Genomic DNA, 27,753 nt, shown 5'->3' on the forward strand with positions numbered 1-27,753 from the left:
CCACCCACTGGCTAAAGGCAAACTTCCACACATCCATTTTACAACTGTCTTTCCTCAATTTGAATCTATGTCCTCTCAGGTTCTTAATCTGAGCAAGAGGAAGAATCCCATCAGCATTCAGCTTGCTCAACCCATTCAAGGCCTTATACACCTCAATCAAATCACCTCACAGGTGCCTACTTTCCAGGTGCTGAAATTTGCAGAACTTAAGCCTTTCTTGGTAAGAGCACCCCTTTGTTCCCCTCACCAATCTTGTTGCCCTTCTTTGTACTCATTCTAGTAACTCTACATCCTTCCTAAAATGAGACTTCCAGACTAGTACACAGTACTCTAGGCCATTGCCTTATACGATGGGATAATCATCTCCCTGACCCTCCTAGCAAAATTCCTATATATCATTGACAAGACACCGTGACCAGCCCATCTGCACTGCTCAGCAAACTTCATATTTGAGTGCACAATTACCACCCAGGTCTTTTTCACTTTCCACTTCCCTGAGTTTAGTACCACACAGTTGGTACGTTTCTCTTGGGTTATTACTACCCATATGCAATACCTTGCATTTGTCAATGTTAAAATTCAGTTGCCACTCTCAGCCCATTTGCCCAACTTATCTAGATCCAGTTGGAGTAACACACTGTCTTTACCATCCCTGCCAACATTGGTATCATCTGCAAAATTGAGCATTAATCCTGATATACCTTCATCTATAACACTGATGAATACACAAACCAACAATGGGCACAGAAACGAGGGGAACTCCACTAATAACATTTGTCCATGAAGAGCAGCATCCATTGATTACCACTGTCTGTCATCTAACACTAAACCATTCCTTTATTGATTGTAGCAACTTACCCTTAATACCATAACTCTCCAATTTATGCAGAAGTCTTCCATGTGCAATAGTATCAAAAGCTTTCTTTCCTGAAATCCAAGAATATATCAAAATTATTTTTGACATTCAGTTCCTTTGTGACGACATCATAGTATCCAATCAAATTGATCAGCACCTCCCTTTAACAAACCCTATGTTGTGTCTTAACCATTACTGCAGTCTTGTGTAGATGATCCTGCAATGCTTCTTTCACCAGTGATTCCATTATTTTCCCTGAAACACAAGTTAAACTAATAGGTCTATAGTTACTTGTATCACCTTTTGAACCCCCATGTGAATTGGTGATACATTGCACACCTCCAGTCCATGGGGATCTCACCTGAGTCCAAGGAAGCTCTCATAATTTTGGCTAAGGATTTGCCTACTTCCTTTGCTGCCTTAATAACTGGATAGATCCCATCCACCCCAGGTGCCTTTCTTAACTTCAACAATTTCTCCTGCACTTTGCTCTCAGTTATTACAAAATCACTTAACTCCCTGTGAGAGTTTGATAAACTTCTGGCATTCGCCTCATTGAATAATTCCTCATGTGTGAATGTAGATGCAAAATACTCATTCAGTTTATCAGCTACATGAGCATGATCATCAATAGTCAACCCATCTATGTTAAGTCCAATCTGATTCACCCCTTTCCTTCTAGAGTTTACATCAGTAAAGAACGCTTTGTTGTTTTCCTTTGCATCCTTTGCCAAAGATTTCTCGTAATCTGACTTCGACTGCTTAACCTCCTTTGTAACTTGGTTACAGACAAACTTACATCTGCCACAGGCTTCTGTGTTACCTGATAATTTATATGCATCCCACATTTTTATTCTCTGGCACAGGCCTCATTAATTCATCTGACATCCATTTGGGCCTGAACCTTGAACAGTATTTGTTAGTTGGAATGAAAAGTAGCCTCCAAGATTAAGTCACACTGTACAGAATTTAAAAACTGTCTGAGACCTCCATAGTCACCTTTATGAAAGCAAAAGCCCTTCCCTTTAGCCTTGATGGTAGTTACATCTTTAAGTAATACCCATATCAGTACATTGTGATCACTTTCACCAGTGGTTCCTTTACCTGCAAATTCTTAATGCATGAATAATCACTGCTGATAATCAGATCAAGCATATTTCTCCCTCTGGTTGCCTCTAAAACATGCTGATGTAGAAATCAGTCATCCACTAAATCGAAAAAAGTCTTGCTAGTGACCAATCCACAAGTTCCAGTCAATATCTGGAAAGTTAAAATCCCCCATTATAAGACATTCTGATTTACTGGCCCACTCTATTTCTCTGCACAATTGCTCATTATACTCATCAGATTCATTAGGCCTATAACACACACACACAAACACACACACACCTACTCTAATTTTTCCTTTCCCAGTGCTTATGTCACACTAAACAGACTCAACATTGCATTGTTCACCAACATCAACTGGATACACTTCGTTAGATTTCATGTGTTTCTTAACTAACAGCATAACCCCTCCTCCCTTCATGTCCTGTCTATCCTTTCTGTACACATTATACTCCAAATTCCAATTCTGCACTGCTTATATCTGTGTGACACCACATCTCTGATATCCCAACAATATCTGCCTTTGAGGTCTTGACTAGCACTTCAAGCTCATTAAAATATTTTAACTATACTCCTAACATTGGTGTACTATTTTGTGTTAAGTACATGCAAGTATACATGCACCTGTTTCTACTCTTAGTTAGCATTAGCATTAGTAGAGGCATTTGATGCAAGAAAGCAAGCTTATGCAGCATCAGCCAAAAAAAAAAAAAAAAAACCACTTCCACTTCACCCCTCTGTTCGTTCAAAATACCTGTCCAGCTGAGCCTTAAACTTATTTAGGCTATCAACCTCCACCACAAGGGATGGAAGTCTGTTCCACCAACCAACCACCCGCTGGCTAAAGGCAAATTTCCGCACGTCTATCCTACATCTGTCTTTCCTCAATTTGAATTTATGCCCTCTCAGGTGATTATTCTGAGCTAGAGGAAGAATCCCATCAGCATTGAGCATGCTTAAACCATTCAAGGCTTTATACACCTCTATCAGATCACCTCGCTGGTGCCTAGTCTCCAGACACTGTAATTTGCAAAACTTAAGCCTTTCTTCGTAAGAGCACCCCTTTGTTCCATTCACTAATCTTGTTGCCCTTCTCTGTACTCGTTCCAGCAGCTCTACATCCTTCTTGAAATGAGGCCTCCAGACCTGTATACAGTACTCTAGGTGTGGCCTGACCATCGCCTTATACAATGGAATAATCACCTCCTTATCCCTGCTGGAAAAATTCCTGTATATCATTGACAATACTCCATGAGCTACTCTTGCAGCCCGTCTGCACTGCTCAGAGAACTTCATATCTGCCTGCACAACCACCCCCAAGTCCCTTTCATTCTCTACCACTGTCAGTGTTGTACCATAGAGTTGATACGTTGCTCTGGGGTTGCTGTTTCCCATGTGTAGTACTTTACATTTGTCAATGTTAAACTTCATTTGCCACCTCTCAGCCCATCTGCTCAACCTTTCCAGATCCTGTTGCAGAAGCATAGTGTCAGTAGTGTCCTTGACAACCCTGCCAACCTTTGTATCGTCTGCAAACCTGGACATTAATCCCGATATACCATCATCAATATCATTTATAAATACAGAAAACAATAATGGACCCAACACTGAGCCCTGAGGGACTCCACTAATAACATCAGTCCACGATGAGCAGTGTCCATTGATTACCACTCTCTGTCTTCTACCCCTCAACCACCCCTTTATCCATAGCAGCAATTTGCCTCCAATGTCACACTGCTCCAATTTGTGTAGCAGTCTTGCATGTGCAACAGTATCAAAAGCCTTTCTAAGATCCAAGTATATAATATCAAAGTTATTCCCTGCATCCAGTTCTTTTGTGACTGCATCATAGTATCCAATCAAGTTGGTCAGGCAAGACTTCCCCTTAACAAAACCATGCTGTGTCTGAGCTATAACTGAAGTCTTGTCTAAATGATCCTGCAGTGCGTCTTTAACCAGTGCCTCCATTAATTTTCCTGGAACAGAAGTCAAGCTCACAGGTCTATAATTACTTGTGTCAGCCTTTGATCCTCCTTTGTGAATTGGGGTCACATTTGCACATTTGCAGTCTATGGGTACCTCCCCTGAGTCCAAGGAAGCTCTCATAATTATGGCTAAGGGTTTGCTTACTTCCTTTGCTGCCTCCTTTAATATAACTGGATAGATCCCATCCACCCCGGGTGCCTTTCTTGTGTTTATCTTCAACAGTTTCTCCTCCACTTTACTCCCAGTTATTTCAAGATTCTGTAACTTACTGCTAGAGTTGAATACACCTCTGGCATTCCCCTCGCTGAATAACTCCTCATGTGTGAATGTCGATGCAAAATATTCATTTAGTTTGTTAGCCACCTGAGCAGGATCATCAACACTTGACCCATCAATATCAAGTGGACCAATCTGATTCATCCCTTTCCTTCTCGAGTTTACATAAGTAAAGAACTCTTTGCTGTTTTTCTTTGCATCCCTTGCCAAGGATTTCTCGTAATCTGCCTTCGCCTGCCTAACCTCCCCTGTAACTTGGTTGCATATCAACTTGTATCTATCATAGGCTTCTGTGTCATGTGTTAATTTGTAAGTATCCCATGCATTTTTCTTCTCTGCCACATGCCTCATTAGTTCATCTGACATCCATTTTGGCCCAAACCTTGAACAATATTTCTTAGTTGCACTTACATGGGCTATGTTAGTTACACTAACATAGCCCATGTATTTATTTGTTCCACTATGACTCCCAACAGTCCTGGAAATCTCCATTGCCTTGCTTTCCAGGCTGCTGCTCATTCTAATAGAAGCAGGGCAAGAACCAATTTTGCCTCTTCCTGCAGCCACTGTTAACCTTTTAGTCTGTGTATCCCCTCCCCCAAAGCTAGCAGTTTTCCGGCCCATCTAACACTGCCTCGATAGCATCAGCAAATATTCTTGCACACTTTCTATTTAAATTTACCCAAATAGATTGATATAGTCATTAACATTAGTGAGAAGCTGTTTGTTTAGTACTTTAGATATCTTGCATTAAAGGGAGATTTGGTTTTCTGTTCTTGGAATGGGTCCAAGTTTGTTTTTATATGTTGTGCATATTTCCTTTTGATAGAAAGGAAACACTCTGAGATTCACTAAGAAAGCATTGTTTATTCATACAAATCAAGGTTTATGATTAAAGATATATACAGCAGGCCCCCGTTATAACGCGGTTCACTACACGCTGATTCGCTATAACGCTGTTATTATATTATAACCCGTGTCTGATTATAACGCTGTCACAGATCACTATAACGCTCTTTTACAGATTACATTTTTGACATATTTAACGAAATCGTTTCATTTGATGGAGTCGATAGCTTGAAAATGAATAGCAAAACAGCATTAAAACGTTTCCCACGCCGACTTGAGAAATTTTCCCACGCTCAGTGAAATTTTCTCGCACGCTAATTTAATTTCAGTACAGTGGCTTGTTACGTAGTTCCTAGATCAACATTTTAAAAAATGACGAAGTATATTGCTTGTAATATTTGCGTTATATGCATTTATCCGAAGTCTAGTCATCACTCAGTACCGTATTAAACAACGTGTGAAACGGACAGTTTACTCGAACATTGTATCATAATTAATGCAACCAACGCAGTTACATTTTCGAAGAATGAAAAACAGAATGAAAAATCAACAACGTCTGAGCACAGTACGAAGACTATAAATGTAAGAAAAAGACTGAATTTGAAAATTAGACGTTTTGAAGCGAATCGATTCCGGTCAACGACAAGCGGATGTGTGCCATAATTTAGGACTTCCAACTTTAACTGTAAGAACAATTATAAAAAAATAAAGAATTAATTTTTGCAGCGGGAAAGGTAGCTGTTCCACTGCAAGCAACTAGAACTAGGCCGGCTATTAGGATTGAAATGGAAAGACTAATTTTAATGAAGATAATGTCCAATGCAGAATTCAGTTAAGTTAAATATTGAGAGAGAGAGAGAGAGAAATCGAGATCGATCTGAAGAAAACTCGCCTAAAAAAAATGTGGAACCATTTAAAACTGGTAAGGGCTGGTAGAATAGATTTAGAATGCAGATCAAGGAGCCGAAACTTTCAAAAAAGAACTTGTTAAAATTATTGAAGAGGGGTATTATGTGTTATACTTCTCAACAAGTTCTTAACATAGATGAAGCAGGACTTTTGTGGAAACGAATGCCTAAAAGAAGTTTCATATTGAAAGAAGAAAAAACATGCCAAGTTTCAAAGCGGCGAAGGATCAGTTGACGTTATTGTTGGGTGGTAACGCTGCGGGCCATTTAAAATTAATACCCCTTTTAGTTTATTTGGAAGAGGGCCAAAGTTCAACTCAAAATCCACACATTTTTCATGATTAAATTCATCCATTAAATTAAATCAATTAAATTCATGATTTTTAATTGGAATTTTAAGTTTACTTTTGATACCCAAGTAGTTACCACATAATTATACATATGTAATGCAGAATATTTTATATGTGCAAATATTTGAATATTAAATATTTTGACCGACATTTGTGCATCTTTTCATTACCGTTTATTATTGATTAGGAAATATCCTATGGCACCGACCGCAGCTCACAAATACATATGTTACCTTATGGGAAAGGGGCGCTCGCTTAGCGCGGATTCACTTAGCGCTCTGTTTTTCCGGAACGAATGATCAGCGTTAAGCGGGGGTCACCTGTATATGTAAGTTCACAGCCACTAAATATTCTTTGGATGAAGAGGTAAGCCAATTTGTTTGTTCTGTAAGTGAAGAAAAATAGTTTTGCAAAATAACATCTGCCTTCCTAAATTCTGTCATTGATTGCCTATAAAATTTGGAAGCAACAGACTTAAATTGAAACATATTAATAACTGTTTAACTGTTTATTGACTCAATTTTTTTACAAAAGGGGGGAAAAAATGCTTTGTCACTTGATAAGGATGCTCTATTTTGTGTTAAGCACATGGTTGCAATGACTTCAGAAGTGACCTGTGAAAAAAATACTAAAATTTACTATATATCTTTGCATGTTAGTTAAAGGATTCAATTTTTTTCACTCTTCAATACTGCTACTGTTTCACACATCATTCCTTAATTGTGTGACTGATGACAACAGTGTGTCTGACCACTGGAACACTGCCTGGCAAGAATGGATGGGAAATTATTTGACAACTATTCTGGAAGTTTTATATGTTTAGTATTAAACATGTCAGTCAATCAACCTTTTTAACCAGAATTTTGATAGTTTAATACTTGAAAAAGGGAAAGAACAGAAAAGTGGGATATTAACTGGAAAATATAATTTTAATTTATCTTGTACTCCTCTTTCTGCTTCCATATACTATTTTAAGAGTTGTTGACAAAGTTCAAGTGACACAAGCTATTTTACACAGCCAAAAGGTAAAAAGTGAAAATTTAAAAAATGTTCTCTCTTATTGCTCTAAAGCAAAAAAAAATTGAAAGTTATTAACAATTACATTTTAACACTTAATAAAATTATAACTTACTGCTAGTGTCTTTCCAGAACCTGTTTGTGCAATTCCAACCATATCCCTTCCACTAAGGGCAACAGGCCATCCTTGAGATTGAATTGGGGTAGGATTCTCATAGTTCTGTTGTCGTACGGATTGCATCACATACTCTGAAAACAAAATTCAATTTTACATCTCTAAATCAGTCTATTTCATTCTCTACTTAGAATATATATATATATATATATATATATATATATTCTAAGTAGAGAATATATACATATATAAATTTTTAAAAAAATCATAATAATAAAATTAAAAAATATATAAATAAAAAATAAATAAAATTAAATTTTAAAAAAACATATATATATATACATATATATACTATGACGTATACAGTCAGTAATCATATAGCGCGATAGTTGTGTTCCTAGAAACCCTCGTGCAATGCAAAATCATGCAATATAAATAACAGGCCCTATGAGAAAAATAGGGTTAGGTGCCCACCACCCAAGATTGAACAGACATTTGTAACCAAAACATTACCAAACACAATAAATAGTCATAATAAAATACGTAAGTATTTTATTACGACTGTTAGGTAATAAAATATTGCTAATGCTTTTGCTTCTATCGTAAGCAAACTTGTTCTTTTTTGATCTTCTATTCAAACAGATGACAGCCGTTCCAACTCTTCCAATTCTTTGTGTCTTGATCTAATGGATTTTATTACACTTTGGGTCGTTTCTGCTATGAAAGTTGTCTTTATTTTCTCTGCATTCTTTCTAATTATCGGCGTTGCCTCATTTAGATCTCATTTTTTCTCTATCGACAGAGGCGGACTGGCCAAAAAGCCTTACCGGGGAAACCCTGGTTGGCCGGAGGCCAGTGTGATTTTGGCCATAAACGCTAGTATGAGGCCACTACAAATTTTCCCTGGTAAGAATTTTTCACCCAGTCCGCCTCTGTCTATTGATATTGCTTTTCTTTTTCTCTCTGAATCTGTAGTGGTAAACTACAGTGTCTTCACCAGGATGCTTCCTTTTCACACCTTTAAAGAATTTTACTCATTTTTAGGGAATAAAGCAAAATTACAAAATGAGGAGGAACGCTTGATACACATAAACAACGCTGCGCGCGTGTAGCAACTGAATAAACAAACCGTAATGGGAAAGACACTATTAACACCTCACTAGCTCGCATTTTACTAAAGCATATTTCTGGAGATCACTACCATTCTGGCTTATATTACCCATTTATGGACTAATTCAATGGAAAAGTTCGGTGAAACACAAGTAGTTGCTCTTGACATCTCAAAGGCTTTTGATCGTGTTTGGCATAAAGGTCTTCTAAACAAACTTCCATCTTATGGTTTGCCAACTGTTTTAAGTAATTGGTTATCCAGTTTTCTCTCTCATCGCTCACTGAGGGTGATGGTAGATGGCTCTCTGTCTTCTAACTTCTCCACTAATGCCGGTGTCCCCCAAAGTTCAGTTCTTTCCCCCACTCTTTTCCTCTTGTATATTAATGACCTTCTTCCATTGACTGGCAATCCTATCCATAGTTTTGCCAATGATAGCACATTGCATTCCACTTTCCAATTTGAGAAACCTTGTCCTGCTCAATCAGCTTCAACTTTTCGAAAATCTGCTACCAATTCCTTAAATGCCGATCTTCAGGTAATTCTCCAGTGGGGCAAAGACAACTTAGTTGATTTCAACTATTCTAAAACTCAGTCTTGTCTTATATCTCGCAAAAAGGATTCTTCTGCTCCTATGCTTATCTTTAGGGACACTCTGATTTCTAGGCAAAATGATATATCTCTTTTGGGGATTACCCTGACTTCTAATCTCTCTTGGCACAAGCACATTACAAATATTGCTTCCTCTGCATCTAAAAAACTTGGTTTTCTCTTTCGCTCTCGGCGCTACTTTTCTTCCAAACAGCTGCTCACTCTGTATAAATCGCAAATCCGTCCTGCCATAGAATATTGTTCCCACATCTGGGGTAGTGCCCCCAAAACCTCTCTCAGGCTTCTTGATTCCATTCAGAAGAGGGCAGTTAGGTTAATTAATGATTCATCTCTAACAGAGTCTCTCCACTCGCTTTCTCATAGACATACTGTTTCTGCTGCATGCCTCTTCTACAGATACGTCCATGGGCACTGTTCTTCTGAATTGGCTTCTATAATTAGCATTAGCATTAGTAGAGGCATTTGATGCAAGAAAGCAAGCTTATGCAGCATCAGCCAAAAAAAAAAATAAAGTAAAAAAAATAAAAAATAACCATTTCCACTTCACCCCTCTGTTCGTTCGAAATACCAGTCCAGCTGAGCCTTAAACTTATTTAGGCTATCAACTTCCACGACAAGGGATGGAAGTCTGTTCCACCTACCAACCACCCGCTGGCTAAAGGCAAATTTCCGCACATCTATCTTTCCTCAATTTGAACTTATGCCCTCTCAGGTGATTATTCTGAACAAGAGTAAGAATCCCATCAGCATTGAGCATGCTCAAACCATTCAAGGCTTTGTACACCTCTATCAGATCACCTCGCTGGTGCCTAGTCTCCAGACACTGTAATTTGCAAAACGTAAGCCTTTCTACGTAAGAGCACCCCTTTGTTCCATTCACTAATCTTGTTGCTCTTCTCTGTACTCGTTATAGCAGCTCTACATCCTTCTTGAAATGAGGCCTCCAGGCCTGTATACAGTACTCTAGGTGTGGCCTGACCATTGCCTTATACAAGGGAATAATCACCTCCTTATCCCTGCTAGAAATATTCCTATGTATCATGGACAATACACCATGAGCTATTCTTGCAGCCCGTCTGCACTGCTCAGAGAACTTCATATCTGCCTGCACAACCATCCCAGGTCCCTTTCATCCTCTACCACTGTCAGTGTAGTACCACAGAGTTGATACGTTGCTCTGGGGTTGCTGTTTCCGATATGTAGTACTTTACATTTGTCAATGTTAAACTTCATCTGCCACCTCTCAGCCCATCTGCTCAACCTTTCCAGATCCTGTTGCAGCAGCATAGTGTCAGTAGTGTCCTTGACAACCCTGCCAACCTTTGTATCGTCTGCAAACTTGGACATTAAGCTTGATATACCATCATCAATATCATTTATAAATACAGAGAATAATAAAGGACCCAATACTGAACCCTGCGGAACCCTGAGGCACGATGAGCAGTGTCCATTGATTACCACTCTCTGTCTTCCCGCTCTCTCTTTCAAAACAGTCCGAACAAGTGCCGCCACCAGACAACATCCATTTACTGTCCAACTTCAAACCCACAGAACCAACTTTTCATCTTCCTCATTTATTCATTCAATTGCCATTTTCTGGAACAACCTTCCTTCATACGTATTTCCTGAAAATTACAATCTACAGAAGTTCAAGTCCAATGTCTTCAAATATCTTCTTCAACAAATATCTTCTTTCGTCTTCTCAACCTCAAACCCAAGCACGGTACTAAGTACTATAGGTTCTAATACCTCTTGTGTTTGGGGTTCACATAAAAAAAAATAATAATAAAAAATAAAACAATAAAAACAATTTACAGTTGCATTTCTGCTAGTGGAATCTGTTATAAACTGGTAGTAAACTATCTAATTGCATTTGCGATAATATCGATAGCTGGAATTGTTTGGGTTTTTATGTTATTAGGGTGAAACGTGTTTCCCCTTCACTGATATAAAAAACAAAAATACATTTTCAGAATCTTCTCTTCATTCCTATCGTGTTGCGTTCAGTTGGTGTGATTCCGCATTGGAATTTATTTCTTGTAAACACAAAGGTGAATCGTGCATAAGCGAATTCGGTTCGTGTTATATACGATATCAACCCCCTATTTATAAATCGTGTATGATCAAATTTGTGTAGTGTAAACACGTGTATACAAAACATATACATCACAACAGTGGAATCTGTTATAAACTGGTAGTAAACTATCTAATTGCATTTGCGATAATATCGCTAGCTGGAATTGTTTGGGTTTTTATGTTATTAGGGTGAAACGTGTTTCCCCTTCACTGATATAAAAAACAAAAATACATTTTCAGAATCTTCTCTTCATTCCTATCGTGTTGCGTTCAGTTGGTGTGATTCCGCATTGGAATTCTATTTCTTGTAAACACAAAGGTGAATCGTACATAAGCGAATTCGGTTCGTGTTATATACGATATCAACCCCCTATTTATAAATCGTGTATGATCAAATTTGTGTAGTGTAAACACGTGTATACAAAACATATACATCACAACAGAGACCAAAAAGGAAGAAATAAAATTCAAAAATAAATAAAAAAAGTAAAATGCAGAATTATGCTAAAACAAATATATAAAATCGATTAAATCCTGTTAAAGGAAAAATGAAAGTTTGAATGAAGGCAAAAGTGCCCAGTTTGCGATTTAAACTAGGCAAACTTAAGACAAAAGAATAAAGTCAGGTTATGACAACTTACTGTAGGATCAGATGGGAGTGGTGAAATTAGGGGAGTGTAGTGAACACAGGGCTGTGTTGGAGACCAAAGATGTGAGCTGATAGTTCTCTGTATATTTATATCAGCTGAAGTGACCCTGAGTGTGTGGGGGGGAGGATTGGTCAAAGTTAACATTGCCCATGTGACAAGGAAGTAAGCAATTAAACAAATGAGGCAGATGTGCCAGCAAAGGGAGAATCAATGACTAACAAGGTAGTGTTGAAAAGACACTCAACTTTGCTCAAGACGAAAAAAGAAGCAACAGCAAAATGATAGCATCTCAATGTTGCTTTCGGCCAGCCTAATCATGCACGAGAAATAAATTGCAGTGTTTAAGGACAACAGAAAGTAAATGGAAGTAGAGGAATATAGCTGTGCTTAGGCTGTCTGGGGTTGCGAAACCCATACCAAAGTCGGCTCCCGGACGGAGGGCTGGACACATGCTTCATGAGTTTAAATCAGTATTGGTATTGTTATTACAAATATTGGACTGAACAATGTCAGTGAAGAAAAAAAAAAATAATAATAAAGCCAACGAAACAGTAAGCAGGATATAACAAAAAAAAAAAAAAAAAAAAACCTCCCGTAGATAGCCAAATCCGTGGGCACAAGCTTTCTACACCGTGCTGTTGTGTCTCACACCTGAAATGTCTCCACCAAGACCATCAGGCGATCATTAGCCGCAATAGGTTCTGGGAGCTGCCAACCCACCAGAGACCCAGCGCTAACAACACAACAGAGGACTCTACACCTCAATTGGACCTTGGATGATCGGAGAAGAGTCTCCTGGTGTGATGAGTCCCGTTTCCAGTTATTTCTGGAGGGTGCATATCTGGTGGACACGGCACAAAGCTATGCACTTGTCATGTCAACAAGGAACTCTTCAAGCAGGTGGACTGTCGGTAATGGTCTGGGGCATGTTTAACTGGCACACGTTGGGACCTCTGGTATGTTTAAACACATCTCTGAATGGTCCAGATTATGTGTCCATCCTCGCAGACCATCTGCATCCCTTCATAGCCATCACCCACCCACATGGCAATGGATTATTCCAGCAGAACAATGTGCCTCCCCACAGAGCCGTGATGACTAGGATTTTACCACCATGGAATGGCCTCCACGTTCATGAACCCTGTGGATAATTTTTTGGATTACGTGGAAAGGTCCGTTTGAGATTTGGATCCTCCACCCTGGAATGCAATGGAATTATGGACAGCAGTGCAGTAAACATGGATGGAAACACCTGTGGAATGCTTTCAAGAACTAGTGGACTTAATGCCTCCCGTGTGACTACTCTTATACGGGCGCAAAAGGTATGCCTACCCATTACTAGGTAGGTATCCCCATGGTTTCTGTCTACTCGATGTATATATATATATATTTATATGAGTAATATGGAAAGAAAGTTAATAAATTGTAACAAGCTGTAACTAATACTTATGGGCCAATGCAGTTGCTAGAGCAATTATGCATTACAACCATAATGTGTATAAAATATTTTGTATAATATTCAAGATAATAATATAGAAGGTAATTCAAGCAGACAACACCAAGCTGGATATTTTAATATTTTAATAAATATTAAAAAAAAAAATATATATATATATATACATAAAACGTATCGCTGTCTACCCACAATCTAGATGACTTCAACTGGGGCCAACTACCCAGACTGAAGGCAAAAAACGACAAGGAGTTCTCTGTTTCTGTAATGATCAATATCTGCTAAGATATATAAAATATAAAAAATCCAGAGATTAAGCAATTTGAATCTAAACCAATTAAAGATAGTTAAAAATTTTTTAAATCATAAGGAAGCTATTATAAATGCAAGCATATATTGAACATCGTTAACCTGACAGAACGTAATTTAATAATTAAAATAAGAATAAATATAAAGTATAAGGCATATCTACCGTATCCAGGACATAATGTAACAACTAGTCGTTATGAAATAATAATCCCTCTAGTGAGTATATATGTGGTGGCCCCTATGTGATGGATATGGTAAAAATAAATAAATAAATAATTAATTAATTAATTAAAGTTAAGTTAACGCAAAGAGAAACATGTGAGTGAGAGAGAGAGAGAGAGAAAATCTTTATTGCAACTAAATGAATACAATGTAGATATATAGATTTAAGTGAAGTTGCAATTGTCCCGTCACGGCCAGGGCTCACATCAGAATAGATAATGCACATAGATAATAGATAATGCTCACATCAGAGCAGATAATGGATAATGCACACTGTAAAATTAAAAACGTAAAATATAAACATGCCATTACACTTCCTCACATTACACAGTATTAACTATATTTACAAGTTACATCATATGGTTATATTTACAATAAAAATATCTTATTTACAATTTTATTATTTAAAAATTTTTACAATAAAAATATCTAATATACATGAATGGCACTTCTCTGTCAAACAAATTTTGTCGTGGCATAGGAGAGCTGGGCAGATGGTGTGGAGGGCACACAAACTTCTTCTTATTCGATTCTGGGGTTGGAGCAACACTTCTTTCCTGTAGGTTTTATTGCTGCAAAACCTATGCAAGTCAGCATCGAGGTGCTGTACTTCAGGTAGCATTTAGTTTGGGTGTGTCCTCGGGTGTGACCTCGTCGGTTATATGAGGTTGGGTGGAACAAACAGGAGGGTTTTTATTTCGCAGCCCTATTGAATACTGCCTATTCGTCTCCGCTGTGACTTCCGCATCAGGGTACATGACACTCCTTGCCATCCAATTCGACGCGGCGGCCTCGGGTGCATGGGTCCATTCAGTCTGTGAGGCAGTGCTGATGTGAGAGGTAGGATTGAGATTGTGTTGTGTTCCGATGGTGCAGTTGGTCGTGGGGATCTCTTTAGCATTACTGGTTTCACTGGGAGTATCCTCAGAGTCAATTAGTCCAAGGAACGGAATGGCACTTTCAGTATCAGTGGTCGATGTTTTTGGATGTTAAGGAGCTTGGGGCTGACAATGATGGCGGTTTGAACGTTTTTTCGGGCAGGTGGTCGCCGAGCAGGAATAATTACTTTTGCGTAGATAGGGTCATGATCAGATTTGTAGTGCGTCTCAGGTGGTTCTTCAATCATACATGCTAAGGAGGAAAATAGCAAGTCGAGATGGTTTTCTCCTCTGGCTGTGTGCCCTCCAGTTTCTGAGCTCAATTCCCGTCTTGAGACGTTGAACCGGGTTTCTCCGGTGAGATTTCAGATTTCTTTGGGGGATACCCTCCCGCAGTGAGCACAAATGTAACGCTCTTTGGCTGACTTTGACATTTTAAAGATTTGTGACTGTCCAGAGCAGTTTCCACACATGGAGCAGCTGCAGTCACTATTGCATATTAGCAGTGCTTTTTTTGTAAAAAAAAAATAGGTGCCGGTACTCATTCTTTGCTATCAGGAAAAATTGAAAATTAAAAGGATATGAAAAGTACACTAATTTTTTCTCCCCCTGATATTGTTACTTTAGTAGTAATTTTTTTTTTTAGAATAAGAACAAGAAATTAAGTATATTAAATGAAAAAGATGCAATTCATGGATTTCAGGGATACCTAATTGATAAGAAGGTTTCCGAAGAATCGAAGCATTCCATGAACGCTCTGAGTACGATACCAATTTCACCGAGTGAATGTGAACGAGGATTTTCAGAAATGAATCTGATCGCCAACCAGCGCTTCGTTGATGACAAAAACAGTTTCTTCGCTACTGTTTCTTAAAATTGTAGGCCATCTGTTGACACGCTGCAATCCAGCAAAATATGTCGATTCATGGCCGCTTTGGAAATGTCATTCAGAAATCGATACAAAGAGCAAGAAAAGAAGTCAGCATAGCGTGTCAGATGAGAATGTAATAAAAATTTGGAATATTTTACAAACACTTTATTATGAAATTATTTTTACTTATTTTTGCCGGGAGGGAAAACAAGGAGCTTTGGTGAGTTTTCAATTTCGTATGAGGTTAATAGCCTCAGTTCCGTCCGGCCACTGCTCAAAGCATTGAGACGTGGACAGGTGTTCTTCCCTCAGTAGAGACAATGCTACGATCACTTTAGGCTAGGATTACTGAGGATAACTGCAGTTAACAGAAGCTATGCAGGATATGCGAGTGCCAATCGCCATAAAGAGCATTCAAACATGAAAATAATATATCTATTTACCTGAACAACTATCATCCATGATATGACTGTATTTAGACACATGTTGGCACAAGGATTCCGGCAGTATCAAATGGACATCTGGTCGTTGAAAAGATCATTATTTTTAACTTACATTCAGCAGAGCACAAAACAGTACGACCGTTCACCTTCGCAAATGACATAATTGCAGATAGTAAGAAGAATAAAAACTAATAGAGTAGGAATAATAGAACCTGAACTCCATAAAGGCGAAAATATAGTAATACAAATAAGAAACAGTTTCTCCTACATCCTCGGATTACCCTAATAATTTTGGAGAAATAAGAACAAAGAGTGTAGAACAGCTTATTATTATTATTATTAGCCATATGGTACAAGGAAGCCTAAGGCTTATGCTGCACCAGCCAAAAAAAAAATTCCCGAGTTACGCTGAGAGAGAGAGAGAGAGAGAGAGAGAGGGGGGGGGGAGTCAGAAGCAGAAAGGAATCACCCAGGAAGAGAAGAATGATAATATCCAGCTCAGGACCCTGAGTTTGCCAAGCCCATACTCACCAGATGTGATCCCCTGTGCTTAAAGACAATACAAGATATAAGTTGTAGCTCGGGTATGCCCTGGATCGCAAACCCGTTCCTATAGTAGGACCCTGAGCTGAATTTTCAATACATGCTTACATTTATATCTTACTTTTGATTTTAAAAATTTTTAACTACCTTTAATTGGCTTAGATTCAAATTACTTAATTTCTGGATTTTTTATATTTTATATATCTTAGTAGATATTGATCATTACAGAAACAGAGAACTTCTCGTCATTTTTTCCCTTCAGTCTTGGTGGTTGGCCCAGTTGAAGTCATCTAGATTGTGGGTAGACAATGATAAGTTTTATGTGTGTGTGTGTATATATATATATATATATAATATTAGCATTAATTGAGGCAAGAAAGCAAGCTTATACAGCATCGGCCCAAAAAAAAAAAAAAAACTCTTACCATTTCACCAATCCATTCGCTCCAAATGTTAGTCTAGTTCTCCCTTGAATTTATTTAGGTTGTCAACTTTTACAACGGCAGATGAAAGTCTGTTCCAGCAATCAACCACCCAATGGTGAAAGGCAAATGTCTGCACATCTATTCTACAACTGTCTTTCCTCAACTTGAATTTATATCCCCTCAGGTGATTAAACTGGGCAAGAGAAAGAATCTCATCAGCATTGAGCATGCTCAAACCATTCAAGGCCTTATACACCTCAATCAGATCACCTTGCAGGTGCTAGTCACCACTGTAATTTGCAAAACTTAAGCCTTTCCTCGTAAGAGCAACCCTTTGTTCCATTCACTAATCTTGTTGCCCATCTTTGTACTCATTCTAGCAGCTCTACATCCTTCCTAAAATAAATGAGCCTTTCAGAACTGTATACAGTATTCAAGGTGTGGCCTGACCATTGCCTTATACAAGGGGATAATCACCTCCTTATCCCTGCTATAAAAATTCCTGTATATCATTGACAAGACACCATGAGCTACACTTGCAAACCTTCTGCACTGCTCACAAAACTTCATATCTGAATGCACAGTTACCACCAGGTCCTTTTCATTCTCTACCACTCTGAATATAGTACCACACGGTTGATACAATATTCTGGGGTTACTGCTACCCATATGCAGTACTTTACATTTCTCAATGTTAAATTTCAGTTGCCACCTCTCAGCCGATCTCTCAACTTTTCCATATCCTGTTGCAGTATCCTACTGTCATTAACAACCCTGCCAATCTTTGTATTGTCTGCAAACTTAGACAATTAAGCCTGATATACCTTCATCAATATCATTAATAATTACAGAAAACAACATTGGACTCAACATTGAATTCTGGGGAACTCCACTAATAACATTAATCCACGAAGAGCAGTGTCCACTGATTATCACTCTCTGTCTTCTCCCACTGAACCATCCCTTTATCTATAGCAGCAAATTGCTCTTAATGCCACCTGCTACAATCTGTACAGCAGTCATCCGTGCGCAACGATATTAAAAGCCTTCTTAAGATCCAAGTATATGATATCAAAATAATTGTTTGCATCCAGTTCCTTTGTAACCATACATAATAGTATCCAATCAAATAGGTGAGACAGGATTTTCCCTTAACACACCCATGCTGTGTCCAAACTATAACTGAAGTCTTGTCTAGACGATCCTGCAGTGCTTCTTTAATCATTGCCTCCATTAATTTTCCTGGGAACAGAAGTTAAATTAACAGGTCTGTAATTACTTGTGTCACCATTTGAACCTCCCTTTGTGAATTGAGGTCACATTTATACATCTCCAGTCTACGGGTACCTCCCCTGGGTTCAAGATAGCTCTCATAATGATGGCTAAGGATGTGCTTACTTCCTTTGCTGCCTCCATTAATATAACTGGATAGATCCTATCCACCACAGGTGCCTTTCTTATGTTTATTTTCAACAATTTCTGCTCTACTTTGCTCTCAGTTATTAAAAATTCATTTAGCTCACTGCCCAAGATTAATACACCTCTGGAATTTCCCGACCTGAATAACTCCTCATGTGTAAATGTTGATGCAAAATACTCATTCAGTTTGTTAGCTACATGAGCAGGATCATCAACAGATGAACCATTAATATCAAGTGGATAAATCTGATTCATCCTCTTCCTTCTAGAGTTTACCTAAGTAAAATACTCTTTGCATCCTTTACCAAAGATTTCTCATTATGTTATTGTTTATACTCTGGCACGACCACCAGGTCAGTGAAGTATACAATAAATCAATCAATAGAAATGTTAATCTTATTTAGCAGTCACGAGCTTGAACCCTGGTTCACTCAAAGAGCGTGTGCTACTGCACTCGGGTTGACCAGAACACGTGACAGGCTTCGCTGTCACGTGTTCCGGTCAACCCTTCCCCATCTCTTCCATCATGCAGTATGACTGACGACTTTTGAGATTATGATGAATATCATGGCGAGATACAATCTTCCTTACATTTTGAGCTACAGCTCTAAAATGGTGTTCGCAGGCCAGCTAGTTAGTACACCGGACTGAACCTATTGGTAACTCTCTAGGAGGCTTCCAGATCAGCTAGTGTTTAATCTTGCTACCTGTACCCTGTCAGATAGTGATTGGACAGAGTCCAAGTAGTGTGTACGTGGGGGGGGAGCATTGTCGAGGCCACATTATTTCAAGAATCTGAGTATATTCTTACCATGTGTATGCCATATACAAAAATTTCATTATATCATACAGCACTTTTTCTTACTACAGTGGAATCTCGTTAATACAAAGTTCAAGGAACCTAAATTTTCACGTTTTGTAATAACGAGATCCCCCAAAAGTGTCAATTTTTACCCTTTTTTTTTTTTTTTTTTTGGGTACATACTGTAATATCTAAGAATAATAATATCAAAAATAAATTAATAAAATAAAATAAAAACAAAAGCCTTTTCTAACAATACAGTAATAGGAATAACATTTTTTTTAAAGATTTTATTTTATTTGTAAGATAAACTAAGAGAAAAGCAGTATTAACAGGAATTAAAATATTGTACAGTATATATTTTGATATATACAATATTTTAGTATCACAGTAAAAAGAATTACAATTTTAATAAAAAGGAGACATACAAACCATTAACTTTTAAATAAATTAATCTAATTTAAAGAAAGAATCCAATATTGTTTGCACAGTTTTGTCCTATATGCATAGACGTTATCAAATGCAATAGTTGTTTCTTTATCAACATTACTGCAGACCAACACATTCTCTATTATGTTCAATGCATTTTGGGCATCTTTTTTAGATGGCAGTGTGCATGCTTCTTCACTTTTGCTGGTAACAAAAACATCATCGTTTTATTTGGTACCCAGCAGCTCTTTTGGTGTTGCAGTGGTAACAACTTCATCATCCACCTTCATAAACTCTTCAAATTTGACAACAAAATCCATATGCTCCTTCAAATTCCTCCTTTCCTCACTGTTGTTATCACATTCGTCTGCTGGACCATGTTTTTTGATGATGTTCTCTCCAAAGCCACTGTTTCTGAAGCAGTTGATTATTACACTTGATGTAATACTCTCAAAAGCAATAAGATTATAGATAGCATCCAAGACATTCCAATTTGGCTGCAAATTGTTCCCTCCTTCTATGTTGCGGATCAAGAACCTTATCAGGCGGGCTCTATATGCTCTCTTGAGGTTATAAATAATGCCTTGATCCAGTGGTTGCATTAAACTGGTGGTACTGGGGGTAAAAACAACAGCCAACCAATATTAGTCAACCTAAGCGTCTCTGCAGAATGTGCTGTACAACGGTCTAGAATCATCAAAATGTTCCTTTTTTCTGAAGCCATTCTTCTGTCCAATTTTGATAAAAAAGGCTGAAAAACTGACCGTAAGCCATGACTTCTGTCGGCCTCAATCACATGGAAGTTGGTTAACTGCTTTAAAACATCTTGGCTTGGAAAACTTACCAATCACAAGTGGGCGTAGTTTTGTACTGCCATCTGAATTGCAGCATAACAGAACAGTGAGTCTTTGTTTACTTAAATTTTCCACCATGACAAGACTCTCCTTGAACAGTAAATGTTTTGTTTGGCAGCAAATTATAAAATAAATCTGTCTCGTCAAGATTAAAAATATCCTTTGCCTCATATTTTTCAAGGATGGACTGTACAGAACACAACCAGTCTGTCTGTAGCCTTTTCTTTGTCGACTAATCCAGACTCACCGCAAACATTTCGCGAAACCAAGTTATTCCTGTCTTTAAATCTTTGGAGCCAGCCACTGCTGCATTTGAAGTTGCTAATCCCATGTTGCTGAGCAAGATAATTTGCCTTTTCTTACAAAACGGGACCTGATATTGATGCACGCATTTGTTGGTATCACTCTAAAAGTTTTGTTTCAAGCTCCTCGTGTTTTGCACCAAAAATTCGTTTTCCAGTTTTTCATCAGGAAACAAGTGCTCCAGTGTCACGCACTTCTTCAAATCTTTTTTGATTTTTCAGGTAAAAGGATGTATTCCTTTGCAATGTCTGTTTTGCTTCTTTCCATCCTATCAGCCTCTTGCATAATTTTTAGTTTAATTTCCGGGCTTAATTCTGTCTGTCTACGTTTTGTCGCCATAACACTGTCTGCCAGGGGCAAAGGTTGATGACGTTGTAGAGCGAATATCATCTTTTAAGGGCACAAAAGGTGATATAGTTGTACACGTTGGCACTAATAATATTAAGAGTAGGAGACCGGCAGAATTACTTAACAAGTACAGGTCACTGTTGAACAAAAGCCGAGAATTAGGGTTGAATTTGAAAGTGTCTGCAATTCTGCCCAGACACGATAGGAGGGAGTATATGATGAGAGCCTTGTCGATCAATTCGGCCCTGGAAAGATTGTGCAAGGCTCAAGGGGTAGAATTTTTTTCAGCCTGGACTGTACTTGTTAACAGGAGAGATTGCTTCTACAGGGATGGGATACACTTAAATAGAAAGGGTGCAAGAATATTTGCTGATGCTATCGAGGCAGTGTTAGGTGGGTCGGAAAACTGCTAGCTTGGGGGGAGACAAAGACCAATAGATTGACAGTAGCCACTGGCAGAGGTGAAAGAGATTCTTGCACTGCTTCTATTAGAATGAGCAGAAGCCTGAAAAACAAGATGCATGGTATTTCAGAGACTGCTGGGAGCCATTGCGGTACAAGTAAACACATGGGTTGTGTTAGGGTAGCTAAGAATAGAAACAGGTGCAGGTATACTTGCGTGTACACCAATGCTAGGAGTTTAGTAAATAAATTTGATGAATTTGAGGTATTGCTGAAAACATCGAAGGCAGATATTGTTGGGATATCAGAGACGTGGTGTCACACAGATATAAGGGATGCGGAACTGCAATTTGGGGGAGTACAACGTCTACAGAAAGGATAGACAGGATAGGAAGGGGGGAGGTGTTATGCTATTAGTTAAGAAACACATAAAAACCAAGGAAGTGAAGCCAGTCGACATCGCTGGACAGTGCAGTGTTGAGTCAGTTTGGTGTGACATAAACATTGGGAGATCAAAATTGAGAGTAGGAGTGTGCTATAGGCCTAATGACTCTGATGAGTATAATAAGGAACTGCACAGGGAAATAGAGTGGGCCAGTAAATCAGAGTGTCTTATAATGGGAGATTTTAATTTCCCAGATATTGACTGGATTTTGGGCGCTGGTTACTCACACACTAGCAGGGCTTTTGTGGATTTATTGGATGATTGTTTTCTACATCAGCATGTTCGGGAGGCAAATAGAGGGAGTAATACTCTTGATTTGATTATCAGCAGTGATTCTTCATGCATTAAGAATCTGCAGATAAATGAACCACTAGGTGGCAGTGATCACAGTGTGCTGAAGTGGGATTTACTCAAAGAGGTAACTACCATTAGGGGTAAAGGGAAGGGTTATTGCTTCCGTAAAGGCGACTACGATGGACTGAGACAGTATTTAAATTCTATACAGTGGGACCAACTGATGATGTTACCAACAGCAAATTCAAAATGGGAAGCATTCAAAGAACTTATCTTGGAAGCTACTAGGCTTTACATACCAAATAAGAAATATTGTTCAAGGTTTAGGCCAAAATGGATGGCAGATGAACTGATGAGGCATATGGCAGAGAAGAAAAATGCATGGGATACTTACAAATTAACACATGACACAGAAGCCTATGATAGATACAAGTTGATATGCAACCAATTTACAAAGGAGGTTAGGCAGGCGAAGGCAGATTACGAGAAATCCTTGGCAAGGAATGCAAAGAAAAACAGCAAAGAGTTCTTTACTTATGTAAACTCTAGAAGGAAGGGGATGAATCAGATTGGTCCACTTGATATTGATGGGTCAAGTGTTGATGATCCTGCTCAGGTAGCTAACAAACTAAATGAATATTTTGCATTGACATTCACACATGAGGAGTTATTCAGCGAGGGGAATGCCAGAGGTGTATTCAACTCTAGCAGTAAGCTACAGAATCTTGAAATAACTGGGAGTAAAGTGGAGGAGGAACTGTTGAAGATAAACACAAGAAAGGCACCCGGGGTGGATGGGATCTATCCAGTTATATTAAAGGAGGCAGCAAAGGAAGTAAGCAAACCCTTAGCCATAATTATGAGAGCTTCCTTGGACTAAGGGGAGGTACCCATAGACTGGAAATGTGCAAATGTGACCCCAATTCACAAAGGAGGATCAAAGGCTGACACAAGTAATTATAGACCTGTGAGCTTAACTTCTGTTCCAGGAAAATTAATGGAGGCACTGGTTAAAGAAGCACTGCAGGATCATTTAGACAAGACTTCAGTTATAGCTCAGACACAGCATGGTTTTGTTAAGGGGAAGTCTTGCCTGACCAACTTGATTGGATACTATGATGCAGTCACAAAAGAACTGGATGCAGGGAATAACTTTGATATTATATACTTGGATCTTAGAAAGGCTTTTGATACTGTTGCACATGGAAGACTGCTACACAAATTGGAGCAGTGTGACATTGGAGGCAAATTGCTGCTATGGATAAAGGGGTGGTTGAGGGGGAGAAGACAGAGTGGTAATCAATGGACACTGCTCATCGTGGACTGATGTTATTAGTGGAGTCCCTCAGGGCTCAGTGTTGGGTCCATTATTGTTTTCTGTATTTATAAATGATATTGATGATGGTATATCGGGCTTAATGTCCAAGTTTCCAGACGATACAAAGGTTGGCAGAGTTGTCAAGGACACTACTGACACTATGCTGCTGCAACAGGATCTGGAAAGGTTGAGCAGATGGGCTGAGAGGTGGCAAATGAAGTTTAACATTGACAAATGTAAAGTACTACACATGGGAAACAGCAACCCCAGAGCAACGTATCAACTCTATGGTACAACACTGACAGTGGTGGAGAATGAAAGGGACTTGGGGGTGGTTGTGCAGGCAGATATGAAGTTCTCTGAGCAGTGCACACGGGCTGCAAGAGTAGCTCATGGAGTATTGTCAATGATATACAGGAATTTTTCCAGCAGGGATAAGGAGGTGATTATTCCATTGTATAAGGCGATGGTCAGGCCACACCTAGAGTACTGTATACAGGTCTGGAGGCCTCATTTCAAGAAGGATGTAGAGCTGCTGGAACGAGTACAGAGAAGGGCAACAAGATTAGTGAATGGAACAAAGGGGTGCTCTTACGAAGAAAGGCTTAAGTTTTGCAAATTACAGTGTCTGGAGACTAGGCACCAGCGAGGTGATCTGATAGAGGTGTATAAAGCCTTGAATGGTTTAAGCATGCTCAATGCTGATGGGATTCTTCCTCTAGCTCAGAAAAATCACCTGAGAGGGCATAAATTCAAATTGAGGAAGGACAGATGTAGGATAGACGTGCGGAAATTTGCCTTTAGCCAGCGGGTGGTTGGTTGGTGGAACAGACTTCCATCCCTTGTGGTGGAGGTTGATAGCCTAAATAAGTTTAAGGCTCAGCTGGACAGGTATTTTGAACGAACAGAGGGGTGAAGTGGAAGTGGTTTTTTTTTTTTTTTTTTTTTTTGGCTGATGCTGCATAAGCTTGCTTTCTTGCATCAAATGCCTCTACTAATGCTAATGCTAATCACCATGCACAGATTATTCATTTACCTACCAGACAATCCTAACCATACAGCCAACACACTTGATCTTTTTCTCACAAACAACTCTTCTAAGTACATGGTTGAAGTGAATGGACCTCTAGGCACCTTAGATCACAAATTGGTAATTGTCTCTTCTCCAATGGAGTCTTTATCTCATGGCTATTCCCAACCTCATGTTGTTTAGCATTACAAGAATGCAAAATGGGATGACCTGCGAGATTTCTTTTCTTCTTTTCCTTGGTCGGATTACTGTTTCAAAACTTCTGATGTCAACGTTTGCTCAGATCATGTCAGTGAAATTATTCTTGTAAGAATGGAATCCTTTATTCCACACTCCACTTTAAAATCTCGTCCTTTATCTAAACCTTGGTTTTCCAATAAATGTGTTAAGGCTGTTCAAGAGAAGAATGTTGCATATCATAATTGGCGCTTGTTTCTAATTCTTCAGTTTCATTTCCTGCCTACACCAAAGCTCGCAACAATTATAAAGCAGTTATTAATCAGTCCAAACTAGATTTTGAACAGGCTAAGAGTAGAACATTTGCTTCTTGCCGTAATGGTAGCCATGCTTTCTAGTTTCTTGCCAAAGCTATTGGCCGCAACTTTTGCCCATCTCTGCTCCCACCTCTGTCCAAACCAGATGGTTCTATTGTGACTTCAGCCAAGGATAAAGCTGACCCTGCTAGCATCCCATTTTCTTCCAACTCATGTATTAATGATCTGGGTAAAACACCTCCCACCATTCCCAGCATGCTCCATTCAATGTCTCCTGTGGTCTTCCATCAAAAGGATGTCGGAAGGATTTTGAGAAATATTGATGCTAAAAAAGCTCCAGGTCCTGATGGTATTTCTCCACTTGTTCTCAAAACCTGTGCTCCTGAACTTACTCGTGATATTTTATGCCTTTTTTCACTTTCTTATTCCAAAAGTATTTTTTCTTCTGCTTGGAAATTTGCTCATATCCAACCAGTTCCTAAAAAAGGGTGGCAAATCCCTCCCATCCAAGTATTGTCACATTGCAATTACTTCTACTCTTTCTAAAGTAAGGGAGAAATCAACCTTCTGCCTGATCAACAATCAACAGTATGGATTCTGTCAGTGTCAATACATTGGTGATATTCTGGCTTACGTTACCCATTTATGGACAAATTCAATGGAAAAGTTCGGTGAAACACAAGCAATTGCTCTTGACATCTTAAAGGCTTTCGATCAGCATAAAGGTCTTCTAATCAAGCTTCCATCTTATGGTTTGCCAAATGTTTTTTTTGTAATTGGTTATCCAGTTTTCTCTCTGATCACTCACTGAGGGTGATGGTAGATGGCTCTCTGTCTTCTATCTTCTCCACTAATGCTAGTGTCTCCCAAGGTTCAGTTCTTTCCCCCATTCTTTTTCTCTTGTATATCAATGACTTTCTCCCATTGACCGGAATTCCTATCCATAGTTTTGCTGATGACAGCACATTGTATTCCACTTTCCCAGTTTGAGAAAACTTGCCCTGCTCAATCAGCTTGAACTACCAATTCCTTAAATGCCAATCTCCAGATAATTCTCCAGTGGGGCAAAGACAATTTAGTTGATTTCACTCCTTCTAAAACTCAGTCCTGTCTTATATTTCACAAAAAGGATTCTTCTGCTGCTACGCTTATCTTTGGTGACACTCCAATTTCTAGGCAAAATGATATATCTCTTTTGGGGATTACCCTGACTTTTAATCTCTCTTGGCACAAGCACATTACAAATATTGCTTCCTCTGCATCTAAAAAACTTGGTTTTTTCTTTTGCTTTTGGCATTACTTTTCTTCAAAACAGCTGTTTGGAAGAAAATATTCCCTACAATGGAATATTGTTCCCAAATCTGGGACAGTGCCCCCAAAACCTCTCTCAGGCTTCTAGATTCCATTCAGAATAAGGCAGTTAGGTTAATTAATGACTCATCTCTAACCGAGTCTCTCCACTCTGTCTCAGACATACTGTTTCTGCTGTATGCCTTTTCTGCAGATACTGCCATGGGCACTGTTCTTCTGAATCAGCTTCTATAATTCTCACTCTCACTCTTAAAACAGTTCAAACACGTGCCACCACCAGCCAACATCCATTTACTATCCAACTTCAAACTCACAGAACCAACTTTTCATCTTCCTCGTTTATTCATTCAACTTCCATTTTCTGGAACAACCTTCATTCATACGTATTTCCTGAAAATTACAGTCTACAGAAGTTCGAGTCTAATATCAACAAATATCTTCTTTCGTCTTCTCAACCTCCAACCCATGCACGGTACTAAGTACTATAGGTTCTAATACCTCTTGTGTTTGGGGTTTTCATAAAAAAAAAGAAGAAAAAGATCAAATTGAGTAAAATATCAATTGAGTTGGCAGCTGCGTATATATCTGACAGGCTGGATGAAGTAAGGGTAAACTGTCTAGAAATTGACCACTGCAGCAAGATTCAATCAAACTAATATGAACTGATACACCCAAAATTTAAGTAAGTAAAAACTAAAATATGAACTATACTGAGGGTGCTATGAAAAACAGGTTGCATACTCGAAATCAGTGCTAAAATATACCCAAGTCTACCATATTTCTATTAAAAAATTTTTTCACTGCTGTTCAGCCTAATCTGGCAGCACACCAACTCAATACAAAGGTGAAGCTAAAGAAGCTGCAAAACAACAGTGCCAGGCAGTTTTTTTACAGGCAGTTATTTACTTATGTACTAGTTATTTACTAGTTAATAATTAATAAACTGCCTTTTTACAGGCAGTTTATTAATTTAAGTAACTAAACAATGTGAAAAAGTTTTTGAAAAATAAAATTATTGGTAAAAATAGTTCTCATTTTCACCTGACTCACCCTTCTATTATCACAACATTTCAATAATAAATTATAAATATTTTAATAATTTTAAATATTTAAATAGTAAATTTAAATATTTAAATTCAAGAGCAAAATTAGCAAATACACACACAGAGAAGTGCATAAAAATCATAAGTTTATCTCTAAGTAAAATAAAAAGCAATTAAAAAATGACAAATGTTTCATCATGAAAAATT

General features: G+C 38.5%; 1 protein-coding gene across 1 annotated transcript in view; it reads right to left on the bottom strand.

Annotated features, from left to right (window-relative positions):
* The window catches only part of LOC150082406 (putative ATP-dependent RNA helicase DDX5), a 361,473-nt gene that overhangs the window by 289,126 nt on the left and 44,594 nt on the right, over positions 1 to 27,753 (bottom strand). Inside the window, exon 4 of the mRNA XM_090379268.1 lies at positions 7,465 to 7,598. Coding sequence (XP_090235394.1) covers positions 7,465 to 7,598 — 134 coding nt within the window. The remainder of the gene's footprint in view (positions 1 to 7,464; positions 7,599 to 27,753) is intronic.

Source organism: Mastigoproctus giganteus, chromosome 8, assembly GCF_048544385.1.
Source record: "Mastigoproctus giganteus isolate SK-2022 chromosome 8, ASM4854438v1, whole genome shotgun sequence".
NCBI classification, from domain to species: Eukaryota; Metazoa; Arthropoda; class Arachnida; order Uropygi; family Thelyphonidae; genus Mastigoproctus; species Mastigoproctus giganteus.